The sequence below is a fragment of the Chiloscyllium plagiosum genome, unplaced genomic scaffold (assembly GCF_037043375.1).
Source record: "Chiloscyllium plagiosum isolate Xiang-an unplaced genomic scaffold, Cpla_swu_hap1 HiC_scaffold_8, whole genome shotgun sequence".
NCBI classification, from domain to species: Eukaryota; Metazoa; Chordata; class Chondrichthyes; order Orectolobiformes; family Hemiscylliidae; genus Chiloscyllium; species Chiloscyllium plagiosum.
The window spans coordinates 104625252-104649165 of NW_028270146.1; the positions used below are offsets into that span (position 1 = coordinate 104625252).

A 23914-nucleotide genomic window follows, 5' to 3' on the forward strand; every position below is an offset into this window, starting at 1 on the left:
GCTTCCCCTATCTCCTCGGATTGCACGCAAAACTTCTCACTACTATCAACTTGTTGGCCCTGTACATTCACTATTACCCTGTTGAATGTCTCCCACTGCTCCAAGTGGACTTTCCTGGAAGCAACTGCTTCCAGACACTTTTAGTCAGAAATTCTTCCTCTTGATAAGAGGAAGAAAGTGGTTTATGTTGACCCTAATCTTTTTCTCGTCATTCTTTTATTTCTGATATACCTATAGAAAGCTTTGATCCTATCTGCCAATGATTTCTCATGTCCCCTCTTGGCTCTTCTTAGCTCTCTCTTTTGGTCTTTCCTGGCTAACTTGTAACTCTCAAATGCCCTAACTGAGCCTTCACATCTCATCCAAACGTAAGCCACTTTCTTCCTCTTGTCAGAAGGAAGAAATTCTGACCAAAAGGGTCTGGAAGCAGTTGCTTCCAGGAAAGTCCACATTGGAGCAGTGGGAGACATTCAACAGGGTAATAGTGAATGTACAGGGCCAACAAGTTGAGAGAACCTTGATGTATAGGATTTGATACTTGGGAAAAATAGAAAGCTTATGGTATTTATTGAATGCTCAAAATAGCAAGCTCTAGAGGAATGTAGGAAATGCATAGCTGAGGCTTTTAGTGAGTACTTTACATCTATATTCACTATAGAGAAGGATGATATAGGTATAGAGGGGCGGACTGTTATACTTTAATAAATTAGCATAGAGAGAGAGAGGAGGTTTTAGTGGCTTTAGCGGGCTTGGAAGTGGATAAACCCCAGGCCCAAATGAGGTTTATCCATGCTGTTGTGGGTGTCGAGGAATGAGATTGTAGGGGCTCTGACATTAATTTTCAAATCTGCTCTGGCCGTAGAAGGGTGCAAGAGGATTGGAGAACAGCTAATGTGGTACTATTATTCAAGAAGGAAGGTAGGGATAAACCAGGAAACTACTGATCTAACGTCTGTGTCAGGAAACTGGGAGGCAGAGGTTCTGAGGGACAGAATTAATTTCCACTTGGAGAAGCAAGGACTAATCAAGGATAGTGAGCATGGCCTTGTAAAGGGGAGATTATGTCTAACTATTGGATTTAATTTTTCGAGGAGTTAACTAGGTGTGTGTGAGAGTAGAGCAATAAGACTTGTGACAGATGAGTTAAAAAGCTCAGAACCCATGGGATCCCGGACAATTTGGTAAATTGACTTAGTGACAGGGAGCAAAAGCTAATGATTGTAGGATGTTTTTGTGACCGAACACCAGTGGCATGCTGGATTCTCGCTGTGCATTAATGATCTAAATATGAATGTGGGAGGTTCTTTAGATTAGATTCTCTACAGAGTGGAAACAGGCCCTTTGGCCCAACAAGTCCACACCGACCCGCCGAAGCGCAACCCACCCAGACCCATTCCCCTACATTTACCTTGGTTAGGCCACATTTGGAGTACTGTGTGCAGTTCTGATCGCCTCACTTTAGGAAAGATGTGGAAGCTTTGGAGAGGGTGCAGAGAAGATTTACCAGGATGTTGCCTGGAATGGAGAATAGGTCGTACGAGGATAGGTTGAGAGTGCTGGACCTTTTCTCATTGGAACGGCGAAGGATGAGGGGTGACTTGATAGAGGTTTATAAGATGATCAGAGGAATAGATAGAGTAGACAGTCAGAAACTTTTTCCCCAGGTACAACAGAGTGTTACAAGGGGACATAAATTTAAGGTGAAGGGTGGAAGGTATAGGAGGGATGTCAGGGGTAGGTTCTTTACCCAGAGAGTGGTGGGGGCATGGAATGCACTGCCTGTGGGAGTGGCAGAGTCAGAATCATTGGCGACATTTAAGCGGCAATTGGATAGGTACATGGATGGGTGCTTAAGCTAGGACAAATGTTCGTCACAACATCGTGGGCCGAAGGGCCTGTTCTGTGCTGTATTGTTCTATGTTCTATGTACCCCTTTGCCTAACACTACGGGCAATTTAGCATGGCCAATTCACCTAACCTGCACATCTTTGGACTGTGGGAGGAAACTGGAGTACCCGGAGGAAACCCACGCAGACACTGGGAGAATGTGCAAACTCCACAAAGTCAGTCGCATGAGGCGGGAATTGAACCCAGGTCTCTGGCACTGTGAGGCAGCAGTGCTAACCACTGTGCCACCATGCCACCCACTAATCAGTATAATCAGTAAGGTCGCCGATGACACAAAATAGTGTGATAAATTGCAAGGAGGAAAGCCTTAGCCTACAGAACTATATGGAAAGGTGGTCACATGAGCAGAATAGTGGCAAAGGAAATTTAATCTTGAAAAATGTCAAGTGATGCATTTTGAGAGGACTAACAAGGAAAGACAGTACATGTAGAATCCTATGACTGTAGGAGGTACAGAGAATCAGAGACACTTCAGCTTGCACGTCCATAGGTTGTGCAGAAAAGAGGATAGCCAGCTAACATGGCCAAGGTATATGAAATATTGTCCTTATTAGTCAAGAGTGTGGTGCTGGAAAGGCAAAGCAGGTCAGGCAGCATCCGAGGAGCAGGAGAATCAATGTTTCGGGCATGAGCTCTAATGGGCTTATGCCCAAAGCATCGATTCTCCTGTTCCTTGGATGCTGTCTGACCTGCTGTGCTTTTGCATTACCACACTCTTGACTCTGATCTGCAGTCCTCGCTTTCTCCTATGTGTCCTTATTAGCCAAGTACTTGAGTACAAGAGCAAGGAGATTAAATGGAACTGCATATAACATTAGATAGTTTTCCAGCTGTGTGGCCTATGTGCAGTTCTGATCATCACACTATAGAAACATTGTGATTGAACTGGAGAGGGTGCAGAAGAGATTCACCAGAATGTTGCCTAGGTTGAAGTAATTCAGCTATGAAGAAACATTAGATAAGCTAGGGTTGTTTTCCTTAAAGGAGAAAGTGAGGGCTGCAGATACTAGAGATCAGAGCTGAAAATGTGTTGCTGGAAAAGCGCAGCAGATCAGGCAGCATCCAAGGAGCAGGAGAATCGACGTTTGGGCATAAGCCCTTCTTCAGGAATGAGGAAAGTGTGTCCAGCAGGCTAAGATAAAAGGTAGGGAAGAGGGACTTGGGGGAGGGGCGTTGGAAATGCAATAGGTGGAGGGAGGTCAAGGTGATAGGCCGGAGTGGGGTGGGGGCGGAGAGATCAGGAAGAAGATTGCAGGTTGGGAAAGCGGTGCTGAGTTCGAGGGATTTGACTGAGACAAGGTGGGGGGAGGGGAAATGAGGAAACTGGAGAAATCTGAGTTCATCCCTTGTGGTTGGAAGGTTCCCAGGCAGAAGATGAGGCGCTCTTCCTCCAACCGTCGTGTTGCCATGGTCTGGCGATGAAGGAGTCCAAGGACCTGCATGTCCTTGGTGGAGTGGGAGGGGGAGTTAAAGTGTTGGGCTACAGGGTGGTGGGTTGGTTGGTCCAGGTGTCCCAGAGGTGTTCTCTGAAACGTTCCGCAAGTAGGCGGCCTGTCTCCCCAATATAGAGGAGGCCACATCGGGTGCAGCAGATGCAATAGATGATGTGTGTGGAGGTGCAGGTGAATTTGTGGCGGATGTGGAAGTGTCCCTTGGGGCCTTGGAGGGAAGTAAGAGGAGGAGGTGTGGGTGCAAGTTTTGCATTTCTTGCGCTTGCAGGGGAAGGTGCCGGGAGTGGAGGTTGGGTTGGTGGGGAGTGTGGACCTGACGAGGGAGTCACGGAGGGAGTGGTCTTTTCGGAACGCTGATAGGGGAGGGGAGGGAAATATATCCCTGGTGGTGGGGTCCGTTTGGAGGTGGCGGAAATGAAGGCGGATGATACGTTGTACATGGAGGTTGGTGGGGTGGTAGGTGAGGACCAGTGGGGTTCTGTCCTGGTGGCGGTTGGAGGGGCGGGGCTCAAGGGCGGAGGAGCAGGAAGTGGAAGAGATGCGGTGGAGGGCATCGTCGACTACGTGTGGCAGGAAATTGCGGTCCTTGAAGAAGGAGGCCATCTGGGTTGTACGGTTTTGGAACTGGTCCTCCTGGGAGCAGATGCAGAAGAGGTGAAGGAATTGGGAATATGGGATGGTGTTTTTACAGGGGGCAGGGTGGGAGGAGGTGTAATCTAGGTAGCTGTAGGAATCGGTCGGTTTATAGTAAATGTCCGTGTCAATTCAGTCACCCGAGATAGAAATGGAAAGGTCTAGGAAGGGGAGGGAGGAGTCTGAGACGGTCCAGGTGAATTTGAGGTCGGGGTGGAAGTGGGAGGATTGGAAAGAGAAGTTTTTCAGGGTGAGGACCAGTTCAGTCAGTCGAAGGAGGGTGTCAGTGGAAGGGTACTGGTTGGTACGGCGGGAAAGGAAGAAGCGGAGGGCTTTAAGTCCCTCGTGATGGGGGATTGAGGTGTACAGGGACTGGATGTCCATGGTGAAGATAAGGCGCTGGGGACCGGGGAACTCCCCCTCCCACTCCACCAAGGACATGCAGGTCTTTGGACTCCTTCATCGCCAGACCATGGCAACAAGACGGTTGGAGGAAGAGCGCCTCATCTTCTGCCTGGGAACCCTCCAACCACAAGGGATGAACTCAGATTTCTCCAGTTTCCTCATTTCCCCTCCCCCCACTTTGTCTCAGTCAAATCCCTCGAACTCAGCACCACGTTCCTAACCTGCAATCTTCTTCCTGACCTCTCCGCCCCCACCCCACTCCGGCCTATCACCCTCACCTTGACCTCCCTCCACCTATTGCATTTCCAATGCCCCTCCCCCAAGTCCCTCCTCCCTACCTTTTATCTTAGCCTGCTGGACACACTTTCCTCATTCCTGAAGAAGGGCTAATGCCCAAATTGTCGATTCTCCTGTTCCTTGGATGCTGCCTGACCTGCTGCGCTTTTCCAGCAACACATTTTCAGCTCTTGTTTTCCTTAAAGCCAGGGGAGGATCTGATTGAGGGATACAAAGTTCTGAGGAGCCTAGACAGGGTCGATAGAAAGAAACCTGTCCCCTTCGAGGGGTCAATACCAGGAAGCACAGTTTTAGAGGTGATTTGAGAAAAGATGTTTTCATGCAGAGTGTTGTGGTACCTGGAACTCACTGCTTAAAAAGGATAGTAGAGGCATTTAAAAATTGTTAAGATGAGCACTTGAAATTTACACATAAAGCACAGAGCAAACACTTCAAAATGTAGATAGATATTTGATGACTGGTACAGACAAGATGGGCCGGAGGCCGTGTTTCCATGCTGGAAAACCTCAATGATTCTATGAGTAAAAATTTCCCCTAGGAATTTGTCCTGTGGTAAAATTTAGCATTAGTTTGAGAGGGAGAAAACTGTTTCAGAAACATCTATTCCATAGTTAAAAAAAAGGAGTGAGCACTGCAGATGTTAAAGATCAGAGTCAAAATGTGTGCTGCTGGAAAAGCCTAGCCAGTCAGGCAGCATCCGAGGAGCAGGAAAGTTGACATTTCAAGAATAAGCCCTTCATCAAGAATGTGGGGGGTGCCCGAGAGGGCTGAGAGATAAATGGGAGGGGGAGAGGGACTCTGTGGAAGGTAGCTGAGAGTGCAATAGGTAGATGAAGGTGGGGGGTGATGGCGATAGGTCGGAGCAGAGGGTGGAGCAAATAGATGGGAAAGAAGATGGACCGATTGGACAGTTCAAGAGGGCGGTACCAAGTTGGATCTGGGATAATGTCAGGGGGTGGGAGATGAGGAGACTGGTGAAATTGGCATTGATTCCAAATGGTACCAGGTGGTCCCAAGGTGGAAGATGAGATATTCTTCCTCCAGGCATCTGATGGCTAGAATTTGGCAGTGGAGGAGACCCAGGACTTGCATGTCCTTGGCAGAGTTGGAGGGGGAGTTGAAGTGTTCAGCCACAGGGTGGTGGAGTTATTCAGTGTGTGGTGTGTCCCAGAGATGTTCTATGAAACGTTCTGCAAGTTGGCATCCCGTCTGTCCGATGTAGAGGAGACCATATCGGGAACAACGAACACCGTAGATAATGTGTGTGGAGGTGCAGGAAAATCTCTGCTGAATGTGGAAAGATCCTTTGGATGGAGGTGAGGGGAGATGGTGTGGGCGTAGGTTTTAAACCTCTTGTATAAGGTGCCAGGAATGGACGGTGAGTTGGTGGGGGGTGTGTAGACCTAACAAGCAAGTTGCGGAGGGAATGGTCCCTGCAGAATGCAGTTAGGGTTGGGGAGGGAAATATATCCTTGGTGGTGGGGTCTGTTTATAAATGGCGGAAATGGCCAAAGATGATACATTGTATCTAGAGGTTGATGGGCTGGAAGGTGAGGACTGGGGGGAGGATGGGGGGTGTTCTGTCCTTGCTGCAATTGGAGGGGTGGGGTTCAAGGGCAGAAATGTGGGAAGTGGAGTAGATGCGCTGGAGGGCATTGAATACCAAATGGATGGGGACGTTGAGGTCCTTGAAGAAGGAGAAAGTGAGGACTGCAGATGCTGGAGATCAGAGCTGAAAATGTGTTGCTGGAAAAGCGCAGCAGGTCAGGCAGCATCCAAGGAACAGGTGAATCGACGTTTCGGGCATAAGGGCTTATGCCCGAAACGTCGATTCTCCTGTTCCTTGAAGAAGGAGGCCATCTGGGATATTCTGTGGTGGAATTTGGGCCAGCACGGTGGCTCAGTGGTTAGCACTGTTGCCTCCCAGCACTGGACACCCGGGTTCGATTCCAACCTCGGGCGACTATCTGTGTGGTGTTTTCACATTTTCCCTGTGTCTGCGTAGGTTTCCTCCAGGTCCTCCGGTTTCCTTGCATAGTTCAAAGATGTGCAGGCTAGGTGAATTGGCCATGCTAAATTGTCCATAGTGTTCGGGAATTTGGAGTTCAGATGCATTAGACAAGGGAAATGTGCAGTAATAACGTCGGGAAATGGGTATGGGTGAGATACTCTTCGGAAGGTTGGTGTGGACTTGGACCCAAGGGCCTGTTTCCACACTGTAGGGATTTATGATTTTCTGGTCTTCCTGGGAACCGATGTGGTGTAGGCAGAGGAATTGGGAGTAAGGGATAGCGTTTTTATAGGAGGCAGAATGTGAGGAGGTTATAGTCCAGATAGCTGTGGGAGCCATTGGGATTGAAGGAGATGTCCATGTTGAATCTGTATCCCGAAATGGGGTTTGGAGAGGAAGGGGAGGGAGGTGTCCAAGATGGTCCAGGTGAGCTTGAGGTCAGGGTGGAAGGTGTTTATGAAATTCATGAACTGTTCAACCTCCGCAAATAATGGCACCAATACAGTCATCGATTTAGTGGAGGAAAAGGTGGCGAATGGTGCTGGTGTAGCTGCAGAAGATAGATCCTTCCACATCCGACAGAGATTTTCCTGTACCTCTAAACAAGTCATCTTTTGTGTCCGTTGCTCTCAATGTGGTCTCCTCTACACTGGGGAGCCAGGAGGCCAACTTGTGGAACATTTCAGAGAACGTCTCTGAAAACACTAAGCAACCCCACCACCCTGTGGCCAAAACTTCAACTCCCCCCTCCCAGAATATGCAAGCCTTGGTCGCTTCCACTGCCAAATTCTAGCCACCCAACGCCTGGAGGAAGAATGCCTCATCTTCCGCCTTGGGACCCTCCAACCACACTGGATCAATGTCGATTTCATCAGTTTCCACATCTCCCCTCCCTCAACCTTATCGCAGATCCAGCCCTCCAACTTGGCACCACCCTCTTTACCTGTCCTACCTGTCCGTCTTCCTTCCCACCTATCTGCTCCAATCTCGAGTCTGACCTATCATTATCATGCCCCACCTTCATCCACCTATCGCATTCCCAGCTACCTTCCCCCGAGCCCACTTGGGTACCCCCCACATTCCTGATGAAGAATATATGCTTGAAATATCGACTTTCCTGCTCCTCAGGTGCTGCCTGACCAGCTGTGCTTTTCCAGCACCACACGTTTTGACATAGATAAATAAGAGTTAGTAGGGTTGAATGAGCTGGAGTAGATTGGGAACGGAGTTAAGAGCAAAGTCAGTTGAGGACCACTGGTAGAATTTTAAGAAAATAGTTCATGGCTCACAACTTAGATATATCCCACTGAGAAAAAGGGATTCTCAGAGGGAATAAGCTAATCAGTTAAAAATCACACAACACCAGTTTATAGTCCAACAGGTTTAATTGGAAGCGCTAGCTTTCGGAGTGACGCCCCTTCATCAGGTGGTTGTGACGCTCCGAAAGCTAGTGCTTCCAATTAAACCTGTTGGACTATAACCTGGTGTTTTGTGATTTTTAACTTTGTACACCCCAGTCCAACACCGGCATCTCCAAATCATGGTTAATCAGGGTGGTTAAATGTTGCATGAAATTGAAGAAAATTCCTACAATGTGATAATAATACTCCAAAAATACTAACTTTTCAAGTGTCAAATAGAAGAGAGGAAATAAAATCAGTGAATATTACTAGAGTCAACCACTGACATGGTCGCTGACGGATAAGTCCCATGGGCCTGATGGGATAAGTCCTAGAGTATTAAAGGAAGTAGCTCGAGATAGTAGATCCACTGGTAGTTATCCACCAATCTTATTTACCGTATTCATGCACAATAACCCCAATGTAGACTTTATTACTTTCTCTTACACAGAGGCCAGCTGATAACTTAGTATTTCCTCTGCGCAATGTTGAACTACTCTGTCCTTCTGCACTACCTGGTGTACTTAAATTTGTACTTTATTCATCTTTTTTAAAATGTATGATTCTGCCCATCCCCTTAGCAATTTAGTTTTAACCTTTCCCAATTACACTAGTGAACCTCTATAGGAAGGCATTGGTTACAGTCCTGTCGAGAGGCAATATGTTCCTTTGAATAAGTGCTTTCTACATGAGAACTGATCCCAATGCCCCAAGAACCTGAAGTCCTCCTACCTGTACCATGATTAAAGTCAATCATTGACTTCCCCCCCCTTTACCCTTTCTACTTTTGGTTCTTGCTGGCACGTAACACTGACAGTAATCCAAAGATGACTTCCCTTTTGAAGTCCGATGTTTTAAATTCAATATAACTTTCAAAAGGAATTGGAATACACAAGAACAAAATAAATTGTCATCCCATGAGAACATGTTGGAGAAATATAACTAATTAGATTGAGCTTTCAAACAACTGACACAAGTATAATGGGCCAAAGGGCCAACTGTATTGAACGGGGCTATGAAATTAACTTTAGACTTTGAGTTAAATAATCTATGGTGTAGAGAACAGAAAATGATATGTAATGTTACTTTTGATTTACATTAAGATCCTTTTCATTCATTTGTTGCATATTTCTGTTTCAGAATCACTGCTGCTACCCACATCCATGATGCCAGCAGCCGATCCCACGCCATCTTTACCGTCCATTACACTCAGGTTTGCAAAATATAGTTTTGACATGTTTTGGTCTGCCTCTTCCAATTTATTTTCTTAACAGAGTGCACTCTTTCCATGCTAAATCCTCTTCTAAAATTGTGCACCTCCAGCCAGTGCAATTGGATTTTGTTACCTGACTGCTACTCGCCGACTGGAAATGTTTTACAAGTAATAAACTGTCTGTTTGTTTAGTCGTCATTCATGTCCTAAAATGAAACCTTTAATTAATCCTTTACCATGTATTGTAAACCTTCACAAGCCTTGCGACGATGTATTGTATTTGCTATCCTCAGAAGATGGGAATAGGAGGAGACTATTTATCGCCTCAAGCCTGTTCCGCCATTCATTTAGGTCCTGGCTGATCGGCATCTTTGAACCACTTTGAACATAGAACACTGTTGCTCTTTTTCCCTTTATGTACTTATCTTTATTGATCTCAGCTTTGAAATATTCAAATAATGAATTTCCGCTGACGTTTGAGGAGACAGAATTCCAGATTCCAGTGTAGCCTTTATAGGATGATATGCTTCCTGACATTGCCCCTGAACAGCCTGGTTCTCATTTTAAATTATGCCTACCTTGGTTAGGCTTCACGCCACAGAGGAAGTAGGATCTGCCTGTTGACTTTATCAACTCCTTCAGGGTAGCCTTTTATCTTCTCAAAGGAATACAAATTCAGTCAATGCAATTTGTCTGCATAAATTAGTTCTGGTTATCATTGTTTTAAATCGGTGCTGCACTCCCTCCAAGCCCCCTTCCTGAGGCTTCATGTCTCCGATCAGTACACACTACCGCAGATGCCTTTCAATGTATCCTAGTACAGAATCATGGCAGTGTACTGGAGGAGTTGTCAGGATGGAGATTTTTCGCTGTGCCGAGGGAATGATTTTGAGGGAGATGGGGGACTCTCTTTGTGGTGGTCTATGCTCGACCACATCTAGGATTTTCTGGGGAGCTTCAACTCGATGTGATTGAAATTGGGGTGTGGCTGTCCAGTAATTGCAGAACCATTGTTGATTTTCTAACTAGGTTGCAGGAGGTTATTTCTAGTGATCCTTTTTTTTTTGCTGAATCCACTGATCAGGAAACCCAGGAAAAGACACCCACCCACCACTGTCCCAACCATGCGAGGAATCCTGCAGTGGCACTCCTGCAGACTAATCTTCTGATCTCCCTCTCTTCCCCTTTATTTTGGGCTTCTGCTCGGTAATTCTCTGAAAACCTGAGTCAAATTGAGGAAGTTGCTATCAGCTGATCACAACTATCCTTTAATGTTAAGAACAAAAAAAAACTGCAGCTGCTGTAAATCGGAACAAAAACAGAAATTGCTGGTAAAGCTCAGCAGGTCTGGCAGCATCTGTGGAGAGAAATTAGAAATTAGAACAGTTCTGAGGAAGAGTCACTCGAACTGAAACGTTTATGCTAATTTCTCTCCACAAAAGGTGCTAGACCTGCTGAGCTTTTCCAGCAATTTCTATTTTTGCTAATGATTTAATGTTCTTATCGCCCTCTGCTAAGGTGAGGCTTCTATTGTTTCATTGTTTCTTTAAAAAAAAATCAGTTTCATCCTTTCAGACCAATATTTACTCACTTTTTTATTAGAGTCATAGAGATGTACAGCTTAGAAACAGATCCTTTCTTCCAACCCGAACATGCTGACCAGATATCCCAACCCAATCTAGTCCCACCTGCCAGCACCTGCCCCATATCCCTCCAAACCCTTCCTATTCATATACCCAACCAGAAGCCTTTTAAATGTTGCAATTGTACCAGCCTCCACCACTTCCTCGTGCAGCACATTCCACACACGTACCACCCTCTGTGTGAAAACGTTGCCCCTTAGGTCTCTTTTATATCTTTCCCCTCTCACCCTAACCTATGCCCTCTAGTTCTGGGCTCCCCCACCCCAGGGAGGAGTCTTTGTAGATTTATTCGATCCATGCTCCTCATGATTTTATAAACCTCTGTAAGGTCACCCCTCAGCCTCTGATGCTCCTGGGAAAACAGCCCCAGCCGATTCAGCCTCTCCCTGTAGCTCAAATCCTCCAACTGGCAACATCCTTGTAAATCTTTTCTGAACCCTTTCAAATTTCACAGCATCATTCCAATAGGAAGGAGACCAGAATTGCATGCAACTTTCCAAAAGTGGCCTAACCAATGTCCTGTACAGCTGCAACATGACCTCCCAACTCCTGTACTCAATACTCTGACCAATAAAGGAGAGCATGAAAAAGCCTATCTACTCGCGACTCCACTTTCAATGAGCTATGAACCTGCACTCCAAGGTCTCTTTGTTCAGCAACACTGCCTCGGACTTGACCAATAAGTGTATAAGGTTGAAACTTTATTGCTGGAACAGCACAGCAGGTCAGGCAGCATCCAGGGAACAGGAGATTCGACGTTTCGGGCACAGGCCCTTCTTCAGGAATGAGCAGAGAGTGTTCAGCAGGAGAAGATAAAAGGTAGGGAGGAGGGACTTGGAGGAGGGGCGTTGGAAATGTGATAGGTGGAAAGAGGTCAAGGTGAGGGTGATAGGTCGGAGTAGGATGGAGGCGGAGAGGTCAAGAAGAAGACTGCAGGTCAGGAAGGCGGTGCCGGGCTGGAGGGATTCGGCTGAGACAAGGTGGGGGGAGGGGGGATGAAGAAACTGGTGAAGTCCAAGTTCATCCCCTGTGGATGGAGGGTTCCCAGTCGGAAGATAAGACGCTCCTCCTCCGACCGTCGCGTTGTTGTGGTTTGGCGGTGGATGAGTCCAATGACCTGCATATCCTCAGTGGAGTGGGAGGGGGAGTTGAAATGCTGTGCTACAGGGTGGTTGGGTTGGTTCGTCCGGGTGGCCCAGAGGTGCTCTCTGAATCGCTCCGCAAGTAGGCGGCCTGTCTCCCCAATATAGAGGAGGCCACACCGGCTGCAGCGGATGCAGTAGATGATGTGGGTGGAGGTGCAGGTGAATCTGTGGCGGATATGGAAGTTTCCTTTGGGGCCTTGGAGAGAAGTGAGGGGGGAGGTGTGGGCGCAAGTGTTGCACCTCCTGCGGTTGCAAGGGAAGGTGCCGGGAGTGGAGGTTGGGTCGGTGGGGGGTGTGGATCTGACAAGGGAGTCGCGGAGGGAGTGGTCTCTACGGAAAGCTGATAGGGGAGGGGAGGGAAATATATCCTTGGTGCTGGGGTCTGTTTGGAGGTGGCGGAAGTGACGGCGGATGATGCGCTGTACATGGAGATTGGTGGGGTGGTAGGTGAGGACCAGTGGGGTTCTGTCCTGGTGGCGGTTGGAGGGGCGGGGCTCAAGGGCGGAGGAGCGGGAAGTGGAGGAGATGCGGTGGAGGGCACCGTCGACCACGTCGGGGGGGGAAATTGCGGTCCTTGAAGAAGGAGGCCATCTGTGTTGTACGTATTTTGAACTGGTCCTCCTGGGAGCAGATGCGGCGGAGACGAAGGAATTGGGAGAATGGGATGGCGTTTTTACAGGGGGCAGGATGGGAGGAGGTGTAGTCCAGGTAGCTGTGGGAGTCGGTTGGTTTGTAGTAGATGTCCGTGTTGATTCGGTCGCCTGAGATAGAAATAGAAAGGTCGAGGAAGGGGAGGGAGGAATCCGAGACTGTCCAGGTGAATTTGAGGTCGGGGTGGAAGGTGTTAGTGTAGTGGATGAACTGTTCAACCTCCTCGTGGGAGCACGAGGTAGCGCCGATACAGTCATCAATGTAGCGAAGGAAAAGATGGGGGTGGGGCCAGTGTAGTTGCGGAAGATGGATTGTTCCACAAGTGTACAATAAGTGTATAAGTCCTGCTAAGATCTGCTTTCCCAAAATGCAGCACCTCACATTTATCTAGATTAAACTCCATCTGCCACTTCTCAGCCCATTGGCCCATCTGGTCAAGGTCCTGTTGTAATCTGAGGTAACCTCCTTCACTGTCCACTACACCTCCAATTTTGGTGTCATCTGCAAACATACTAACTGTACCTCTTATGCTCACATATAAATCATTTATATAAATGACGAAAAGTAGTGGACCCCAGCACCAATATTGTTTACAGCTAATCTTATAATTTGCTTTATTTTGTGGTCACCAATTGTTAGAACAAAACTAAGAGCAGTTTGCTCAGGTGACATCAGTTATCCCTTTCTTTGTTGCCAGAGAGATCTTGTGAGTAGTGTGTACAAAAGATTGCATTTCGTTTGTAACTTTCCTTGGTGCTGTACTGTAACATGTTGACTTGTGAACATGGACAGAAATTCTTGACCTCACCCTAACAAATATGTGCCAACTGTTGGACTAGCAGAGGGTCAATGTTGTGTGGCATATGTTGGCTTTGAATAGGAGGCATCTCCTCCTAGAGATAAGGTATGAAGTTCTGCTCTGGTTTGGACTGAAATATTTTAATGTTCTGTTTGAAATAAAATAGAATGCATGGTGTAGTATGTCAAGACGTACCACAAAACCTATCCAGAATTTAACCTTAGGTCATCGGTTAATTATTTATGTTTCAACAATAAAAGGCTTCTCTCGAGTGCGGGGAATAAAACCATAAAATTAAAACTAAGCCATTCATGAGTGAGGTCAGGAAGCACTCCTTCATCCATCCATTGGTGGAAAGCTGAAACCATTGTCCCCAGAATGTCCACAGCAGCTTTCAAATCTGAAAGGGTCTTGAAGGATATGGAACAAAGACAGATAAATGGAATTAAGACACAGAACAATCGTGATCTTATGAAATGGTGGAGCTAGCCTAAGGGATTCATTGTCCATTATGTTCCTGTGTATGTATTTCTATGGATACATTGGCCAATTAAACAGTGTTATGATTTAAAAAAAAATTAAAATACAAAGATTTTGCTCTAAATGTCTGTTAATGTAAAATAATTTATCTCAATTTCTGTATTTTAGGCAATTTTGGAGAGTCACCTTCCATCAGAGATAGTTAGCAAAATTAACCTTGTTGATTTGGCAGGCAGGTGAGTCACTGGGTATTTTGTATATTAGGAAAGATGACTAATCTGTAGTAACACACAGTTTTTTGTCAGTCCACAATCTCTCAATTGATTAATGGGTTGATTTTGATGAGTGGAGCCTTGTGCATGCATAGGGCTGGTGCATGTGTGGCTGCTGGCTTTTTGGTAACAGCGGGAGCATTCTTACTCTGTGCCAGCAAACCATTCTCAAACAATGTGTAAACCTTTCCCATCCAGAACCTTGGCTGAACGTAGTAACCTTTACTCAAGCGTTATTGAATCATTACAGTGTTGAAAGAAGCCATTTAGCACGTTGAGTCTATGCTGGTTCTCTAGAACAATTCGGTCAGTCCCATTTCATGGTTGAGTCCCTATATCCTGAAAGTTTTTTTTTTCCTCAACTGTCCATCCAATTTCCTTTTAAAATCATGTCTCCGGTGCTTTCTTGCAAGTGCGTATCAGGTCATTACTACTTGCTGCACAAAGAGATTCTTGTTCACACTCCCCTGTATCTTTTGTCCAAAACATTTATTCCATTTCCCATAATCCTTGTACCATCAACTAATGGGGACACCATTTCTTTGTCTCCCTCATCTTAATCTCTGAACATGAGCCATTTTCTCTCCAGACCCCTTTGTCTCTGCACCCCCTGTAGAGTTGAGCTGTTAAGCGCATCAATGAGTTATTTATTGTTTGAGCCAGGACCATGATGGCCAGGGTTCAATCATATTTTCTTATTTTTTCCATGAGATGTGGGTATTTATTGCCCATTTATAATGGCTCTTGAAGATGGAGAAAGTGATGGTGAGTTGCCTTCATGAATCACTGCAGTCCAAGTGCTGTAGGTGGATCCACAATGCTGTAGGGAAGGAATTCGGGGATTTGACCCAGTGACAGTCAAGGAACAATGGTGTATTTGCAAGTAACGATGGCAAGGGTCTTGGAGCAGAACTCTCAGGTGGTAGTGTTCCCATGTATCTGCTGCCCTTGACCTTCTGGATGGAGATGGTGGTGGATTTGGAAAGTGCTATCTAAGGATCTTTGGTGAATTTCTGCAGTGCATCATAAATGCTGCACACTGCTACTTCTGAGCATTGATGATGGATGGATTGGATGTTGAAGGCATGAGATAGGGTGCTCATGAAGCAGACAGTGTTGCTGCATTCATTGAAACAAGTGGAGAGTTCCATCACACTCCTCACTTGTGCCTTATAGACAGGCTTTGAGGAGTCAGGAGGAGAGTTACGTTCTGCAGGGCCCTACCCTCTGACCTGCTCTTGTAACTACTGTGTTTTTAGTCAGCGCCTCCAGGATGTCTTTTTGATTGGAATACCAGTTAGAATAGCTGAGCCAGCACAATCTGCGCTGCTCTACTCATTTTGGTCTGCCCAACAGCAGAGTACTGTTCCTCAACCTGCCAAAGGAGAGGCCACATTAGCATTGTAGATATCCATAAAATCATGAGGATTATTTCTTGGAACATTGAGACAACACTGCTTGAGTGGTTTCAGTGTTAATGTGGACTGAACCTCTCTCCTCTCCACCCCCACCCCCTCTCCCTGCTAAGTTGCATAGCAAACACATCCTCCTCAAAGACAGTTATCAGCTGACAGGTAACAAAGAATTTCTACTGACACAGAACTACAAAAACAAACCCCTCTCCCATCTGGAATGCCAGTATCTCTGTTGGAAAACACTCCACCTCTGACAAACTGATGACAGCTCTACCTCTTATTGGAACATTGCCTGATGATTGCAAGTATAACTAGTTGCAAAGTGGTAACTTGTCTGAGTACTGAAGTCCCTGGTTTCAGCCTATTATGGAAAAGCTGGACAACTCAACAGCTTGAGGATGTGCCAATGAAGATGTGACCATTTGCTCCACAAGTGGAGCATAAGGAACTTAAATTATGATGGTGGCCTTCCAAATCTTATCACCATCCACTAACTGAACTCGTGCCTTGGGAGATTCTTTCACACTGCACACTGAAGTTGCTGAATGGGTAGTTCATCTCAACATGGAATTATTACGGTTTCCCCAACAAAATAAATACAGAATTCAGTATATTGCACGTGTCCCTCAGCTAGACAAAAGAGAAAGGTAATTGTGAAAGAAGGAAAACACTTCGCAATTTATTTTCATTTGCATGTATTGCTTTCCATCAAAGAACTTGCATGTTGTATCATTAACTATATTCAAGTATCTGAAAGGCAAGATTATGAATTGTCATTATGAATCTGACATAATACACATTGTGGCATCAAACTTAGTTTACAGTTACGACAAACTGGAATAAATCATGAAGGTTTCAAACAAAAATGTAATTATGCCCCGTAACGGCTTTAGTTGTATTTTGATCAAGGTACTAAGGATTTATTCTTACTGAGTTTCAAAGAGATCTGTTTATTTTTCTTTAATTGATGTTTTACAGTGAGAGAGCTGATCCAAATTTCTGTAAGGACAGAATCACTGAAGGATCAAATATTAACAAATCTCTGGTTACTCTGGGAATAGTCATCTCCACTTTAGGTGAGATGTTGCCACAAACCTTTACACGTCATCTGGTAATGTAAGGATTTTTAAAATTAGACATACCTGTGATTTTATGTTAAGATTACCATATATGTAATTACAAAACAAAAAGGACATTCTTGTAAGGAAAAGAAAGGCCTACCTTTAAATAGCACTTTCCATGCCTCGAGCCAATTAGAACATAGAACATAGAAGAATACAGCGCAGTACAGGCCCTTTGGCCCTCGATGTTGCGCCGATCCAAGCCCACCTAACCTATACTAACCCACTATCCTCCATATACCTATCCAATGCCCGCTTAAATGCCCATAAAGAGGGAGAGTCCACCACTGCTACTGGCAGGGCATTCCATGAACTTACGACTCGCTGAGTGAAGAACCTACCCCTAACTTCAGTCCTATATCTACCCCCCCTTAATTTAAAGCTATGCCCCCTTGTAATACCCGACTCCATACGCGGGAAAAGGTTCACACTGTCAACCCTATCTAACCCCCTAATCATCTTGTACACCTCAATCAAGTCACCCCTAAACCTTCTTTTCTCTAATGAAAACAGCCCCAAGTGTCTCAGTCTTTCCTCATACGATCTTCCTTCCATACCAGACAACATCCTGGTAAACCTCCTCTGCACCCGTTCCAGTGCCTCCACATCCTTCCTATAGTATGGCGACCAAAACTGCACACAATATTCCAGATGCGGCCGCACCAGAGTCTTATACAACTGCATCATGACCTCAGGACTCCGGAACTCAATTCCTCTACCAATAAAAGCCAGTACGCCATATGCCTTCCTCACCGCACTATTTACCTGGGTGGCAACTTTCAGAGATCTGTGTACATGGACACCAAGATCCCTCTGCTCATCCACACTACCAAGTATCCGACCATTAGCCCAGTACCCCATCTTTTTGTTATTCTTCCCAAAGTGAATCACCTCACACTTAGCTACATTGAATTCCATTTGCCACCTTTCTGCCCAGCTCTGTAGCTTCTCTATATCCTGCTGTAACCTGCCACATCCTTCCTCACTGTCAACAACTCCTCCGACTTTCGTATCATCCGCAAACTTGCTCACCCAACCTTCTAACCCCTCTTCCAGGTCATTTATAAAAATGACAAACAGCAATGGTCCCAAAACAGATCCTTGCGGAACACCGCTAGTGACGGCACTCCATGAAGAAACTTTGCCATCAACTACTACCCTCTGTCTTCTTCCATCCAGCCAATTCCTAATCCAAACCTCCAACTCACCCTCAATGCCATATCTCCGTATTTTCTGCAGTAGCCTACCATGGGGAACCTTATCAAACGCCTTACTAAAATCCATATATACCACATCTACCGCTTTCCCCTCATCAACCTCCTTCGTCACCTTTTCAAAGAATTCAATAAGGTTTGTGAGGCACGACCTGCTGACTATCCTTGATCACATTATTCCTATCCAGATGTGCATAAATCCTATCCCTTACAATTCTCTCTAAGACTTTGCCCACAACAGAAGTGAGACTCACCGGCCTATAGTTACTAGGGTTATCCCTACTCCCCTTTTTGAACAAGGGAACCACATTTGCTATCCTCCAGTCTTCTGGCACTACTCCTGTAGACAAAGAGGACATAAAAATCAAGGCCAATGGCTCTGCAATCTCCTCCCTTGCTTCCCAGAGAATCCTAGGATAAATGCCATCAGGCCCAGGGGACTTATCTATTTTCACCCTTTCCAGGATTTCCAACACCTCTTCTCTACATACCTCAAAGCCATCCATTCTACTTATTTGTGACTCAGTATTCACATCGACGACAATGCCCTGTTCCTGAGTAAATACTGAAGAAAAGTATTCATTCAGTGTCTCCCCAATCTCTTCCGCCTCCACACGCAACTTCCCACTACTATCCTTGACTGGACCTATTCCTACCCTAGTCATTCTCTTATTCCTAACATACCTATAGAAAGCCTTAGGGTTTTCCCTAATCCTACCGACTAAGGACCTTTCATGTCCCCTCCTTGCTGCTCTTAGCTCTCTCTTCAGGTCCTTCCTGGCTACCCTATAACTCTCAATCGCCCCAATTGAACCTTCACGTCTCATCTTGAGATAGGCCGCCCTCTTCCATTTAACAAGGGATTCCAATTCCTTATTAAACCACGGCTCCCTCGCACGACCCTTTCCTCTCTGCCTGACAGGTACATAATTATCAAGGACACTCAATAGTTGCTCCTTGAACAAGCTCCACATATCATTTACACTCTTGCCTTGGAGTCTACTTTTCCAAGCCACACATCCTAAGTCATGCCTCACCGCATCATAATTTCCCTGACCCCAGCTATAACTCTTGCCCTGTAGTACACACTTATCCCTCTCCATCACGAGAGTAAAAATCACCGAATTATGGTCACTATCCCCAAAGTGCTCACCTACCTCTAATTCTAACACCTGGCCTGGTTCGTTACCCAGAACCAAATCCAGTATGGCCTCACCTCTTGTTGGCCTGTCCACATATTGTGTCAGGAAACTCTCCTGCACACATTGAACAAACACTGACCCATCTAACGAACTTGAGCTATAGCTTTCCCAATCAATATCAGGAAAGTTAAAGTCCCCCATAACAACCACCCTATTACTGTCACTCATCTCCTGAATCACCTTCCCTATCCTTTCTTCAATGATTCTAGGACTATTAGGAGGCCTGTAAAAGACTCCTAACAGGGTGACCTCACCTTTCCTATTCCTAACCTCAGCCCAAACTATCTCAGATGGCAAGTCCTCATCCATCGTCCTTTCCACCACTGTAATACTATCTTTGACAAGCAATGCCACACCTCCCCCTCTTTTACCCCCACCTCTGACCCTACTAAAACATTTAAATCCTGGAACCTGCAACAGCCAATCCTGTCCCTGTTCTAGCCATGTCTCCGTAATAGCCACAACATCGAAGTCCCAGGTACCAACCCACGCTGCATGTTCACCTACCTTATTTCGTATACTTCTTGCATTGAAGTATACACACTTCAAGCCACTTTCCTGTTTACAGGCACCCTCCTTTGAAATTGATGCCATGTTCCTAACCTCCCTACACTCCAGGCCCTGCACCCTGAAGCTACAATCTGGGTTCCCATGCCCCTGCAGAGTTAGTTTAAACCCCCCCCAAGAGCACTAGCAAACCTCCCCCCAAGGATACTGGTGCCCCTCAGGTTCAGGTGTAGACCATCCTGTTTATAGAGGTCCCACCGTCCCCAGAAAGAACCCCAGTTATCCAAAAACCGGAATCCCTCCCTCCTGCACCATCCCTGTAGCCACGCATTTAAGTGTTCTCTTTCCCTATTCCTCGAATCTCTATCACGTGGCACGGGTAACAAACCAGAGACAACAACTCTGTTCGTTCTAACTCTGAGCTTCCAACCTAGCTCCCTGAAAGCCTGTCTAACATCCTCGGCACTCCTCCTACCTATGTCGTTGGTGCCAATATGGACCACGACTTCAGGCTGCTCCCCCTCCCCCTCCAGGACCCGGAAAACACGATCAGAGACATCACGTACCCTTGCACCTGGGAGGCAACATACCAAACGTGAGTCTCTCTCGTTCCCACAAAACCGCCTATCTGTGCCCCGAACTATCGAGTCCCCAATTACTACTGCTCTGCTCTTCTTCACCCTTCCCTTCTGAGTAACGGGGACAGGCTCCGTGCCAGAGACCTGAGCCCCGTTACTTACCCCTGGTAAGTCATCCCCCCCACAAGTATCCAAAACGGTATACTTGTTCTTGAGGGGAACGGCCGCAGGGGGTCCCTGCACTGGCTGCTTCCTCCCAGTCCCCCTCACTGTCACCCATCTATCTGCCATCTTTGGAGTTACTACTTCCCTATAACTCTGATCTATGACCCCCTCTGCCTCCCGAATGATCCGAAGTTCATCCAACTCCAGCTCCAGTTCCCTAACACGGTCAGTCACTGGAGCAGTTTTACAATATGGTCATTGTTGCAGTCATAAAGAAGAAGGCTGCTTAGCCACCCTGCCTGAAGAAGCTGTCCAATTTAGCCCCACAGCCCAGCATTTTTCTTATAACTCTGAAAATAAATCCCCTTGTGTGCTTGTGCAATTGCCTTTTAATCATTCCTATGGAATCCAATTTAATTATCTTTTAGCATGGATTACTTTTAGCCTACAACCTCTGGTTATTGATCCAACTTCCTTTAGAGGAAGCATTAAGACATACAAGTAGGAGTGGGGCTCGGCCATTTGGCCCTTCAAACCAGCCCCAGGCCTCAACTTCTCTATATGCCTCAATTCCTCAATAATTCAAAGATCTTTCTGCCTCCTCTTTAAGTACTTTCAGTGATCTAGCCTCCCAACTGTAGAAAATTCCAGATGTTCATTACTTTTGAAGAAGAAATTCCTTTGTATTCAGTCTTAAAAGAGTGTTTCCTTACTCTGTAACTATCTTCCCAAGTTTAAGATCTCCCAATGAGTGAAAACATCTTGTCACCATCTACCCTGTCAAACCCTCTCAGAATTGTGAAAGTTTCAGAAAAATCACCCATATTCTTCTAAACTCTAATAAATAGAGACCAAAACTGTTTAGCCGTCCTTGACAACTTAACCCCTTTCATCCCAGGAATTAAAGTAGTGAATCACTTTTAAACTGCCTACAATGCCAATATATCCTTTCTCCCTATTTGTTTTTAGAGATAATCAAAGAAGTTAGGATTTAAGAGACCTTCCCTTAAACAAGGTTCGTGATTTTAAAGGAGATCTTCCAAGATAGCTATATGAATAATAAAAGATTAGCACCCAATATTGAATCAGAGAGCAAGAGTCAGCAGAGATCAATTTATTTTTAAAATCAAAGCTACGATTCAACATAGATAATTAGCTCTTGGCAAGTGAGGTATAGTCATAGACAAAAGGGTTATAATTTCTTCTCCCATTTCTTCAACTGCTTAATATCGGTGGAATGAAACACTCCCCAGAAATGTTAATATTTAATATTAACTCTCAATATTTGGTCATGAACAAGCCATACACAAAGCTAAAAAATTAAATGGAAAAGTTATTCCAAGTTGGAGTTTTTGCCATCATTTTATAAACCTGTGACTGAAGAACCTGACACGTGATGGTGAGTATTCGCAACAACAGGCTGGAAACCAGCTAAAAGGGTTTCATCCATTTATGGGTGTCTCTTATTTGCAATGTCAAATAGTAGTGACGAGACTAAAAAGCACTGACCAAAAAGTTGCTTTTTAATAGATAATTTGACATCTGTCTGAGTTTCACAGAAAACTAATTTAATCCTGCATGTATTGTTTGTTGTTTTAAATAAGGAGTCTGCAACAAGGCTCTCCAGCAAATACCAGGTGTGTATGAAGCATCACATTTATCTTGGGATTTTCATTTTTGTCTGTTTAATCTTTGAAAAGAAGAAGGGTCTCACTTTATTCAAGATAATATTCTCTTGTCCCTGTTCAGTGACAGAATGGCTCTTGCATTTATCTATTCAATTTATCTGAATAAATTGGTTGCCGAATTTTCTACATACAATAGAAATTTAAATTCAAAACTACTACATTGACTGCAAACCACTTAGCAATGTCCAGAGGTTGTGAAAGATGCAATATAAAAAGAGAAATCTTTTTCTTTTTAACTGCTTACATTGAAGCTTTATTGAATTCAAATTCTTAGCCTGCTGTTTGAGGCAATCAAGTCTTTAGCTGTTTTGAGAACACAAGTTTGTTTTTGTTCAGTTAAAGGAACTCTCGTGATGATGTCTCATTGCAAGTAAGTTCTCCTCAATTTGTACATTATTTTCCAAATATGCAGCACAAAATTCCCAAATGTCCACCAGCTGCCAGAGTATTAATAGTATGGTGAGCGAAGGTGATTCTGGAAGCCATTCCAGTGCATATTCAGGAAGCAGCAGACGCCAATGTTATGTTCCTTACCGTGATTCTGTCCTCACCTGGCTTCTCAAGGACAGTCTTGGAGGAAATTCAAAAACCATTATGATTGCAAGTGAGTATCATTGACGTTTTCGAAAATCAATTCGTCAGAAAATGAGTTTAGTATTTAATTGTCTGAATCAGCATCAAAACTTGTATTTCTCTAATATCTTTAGGATAATAAAGCATCCCATCTCATGTCACAAAAGTATTACAAAGCAAAATTAGACTGGGCTATATAAGGGGATAGCATAGATGGTTAAAAGATCAGTGGAAGTGGTAGCTTCAAAGAGTACCTTTAAGAAAGAAGAAGCAGTGTAGAAATTTAGAGAGAAATCTAGAGCTTGGCCATGAGCACATTTTGAACACATTATTTTAAAAATTTCCTCATTAATCTCATTCTTTGTGTATAATTTCTCCTTACTAACTTTGTCCAAGGTTTGAACCATTGCCGGAAGAAACCAAAGAGAAATTACTACCATTACTATGTTGGAGGTCAGCGAGAACATTTTAGGATATTGCAGGAGTAATAGAGTTGTCACAGTAGGGAATTTTAATTTTCCTAACATAGACTGGGACTGCCAGAGTGTTAGATGGGATGGAATTTATTAACTGCTTTCAGGAAAGTTTCCTGAAGCAGTATATAGAGGGTCCTACTCAGTAACGGGCAAAACTCGACCTACTCTTGGGAAATAGGGCAGAGGTGACAGTGGGGGAACACTTTGGGACCAGTCACCATAGTTATATTAGTTTTAAAAAAGTTATGCAGAGGGACAAACTAGTCTACGGGTTCAAGTTCTAAATTGGGTTAAGACACATCTTGATGGAAATGGACAGGACCCTGCAAGGGTTGATTGGAGTGGTTTGTTTGCAGGCAAAGGCACCTCCAGCAAGTGGGAGGCCTTTAAAAGTGAGATAGCTGGAGTTCAAGGTCTGTGTTCCTGTGAGGGTGAAAGGCAAGGTTGACAGGAATAGCGACCCCTGGATGATGAGATGTCGAGGCTTTGACCAGAAAAAAGGAGGGGGCGTTGCTCAGGTACAGGCAGCTGGGATCAAGGGAATCCCTGGAGGTATACTGGGAATTACTGAAGGAGATCAAAAGTGCAAAAAGGGGCCACGAGATAGCCTTGGCTAAGAAGATTAGGGTGAATCCAAAGAGGGTCTTTAAATATATTTAAGGAGAAA

The 23914-nt window shown here is 45.1% G+C and overlaps 1 protein-coding gene across 1 annotated transcript in view; it reads left to right on the forward strand.

Annotated features, from left to right (window-relative positions):
- The window catches only part of stard9 (StAR-related lipid transfer (START) domain containing 9), a 299291-nt gene that overhangs the window by 167419 nt on the left and 107958 nt on the right, over positions 1-23914 (forward strand). The window contains exons 9-12 of the mRNA XM_043698518.2: positions 9246-9318; positions 14205-14272; positions 16702-16799; positions 22611-22802. Of these exons, the coding sequence (XP_043554453.2) occupies positions 9246-9318; positions 14205-14272; positions 16702-16799; positions 22611-22802 (431 nt within the window). The remainder of the gene's footprint in view (positions 1-9245; positions 9319-14204; positions 14273-16701; positions 16800-22610; positions 22803-23914) is intronic.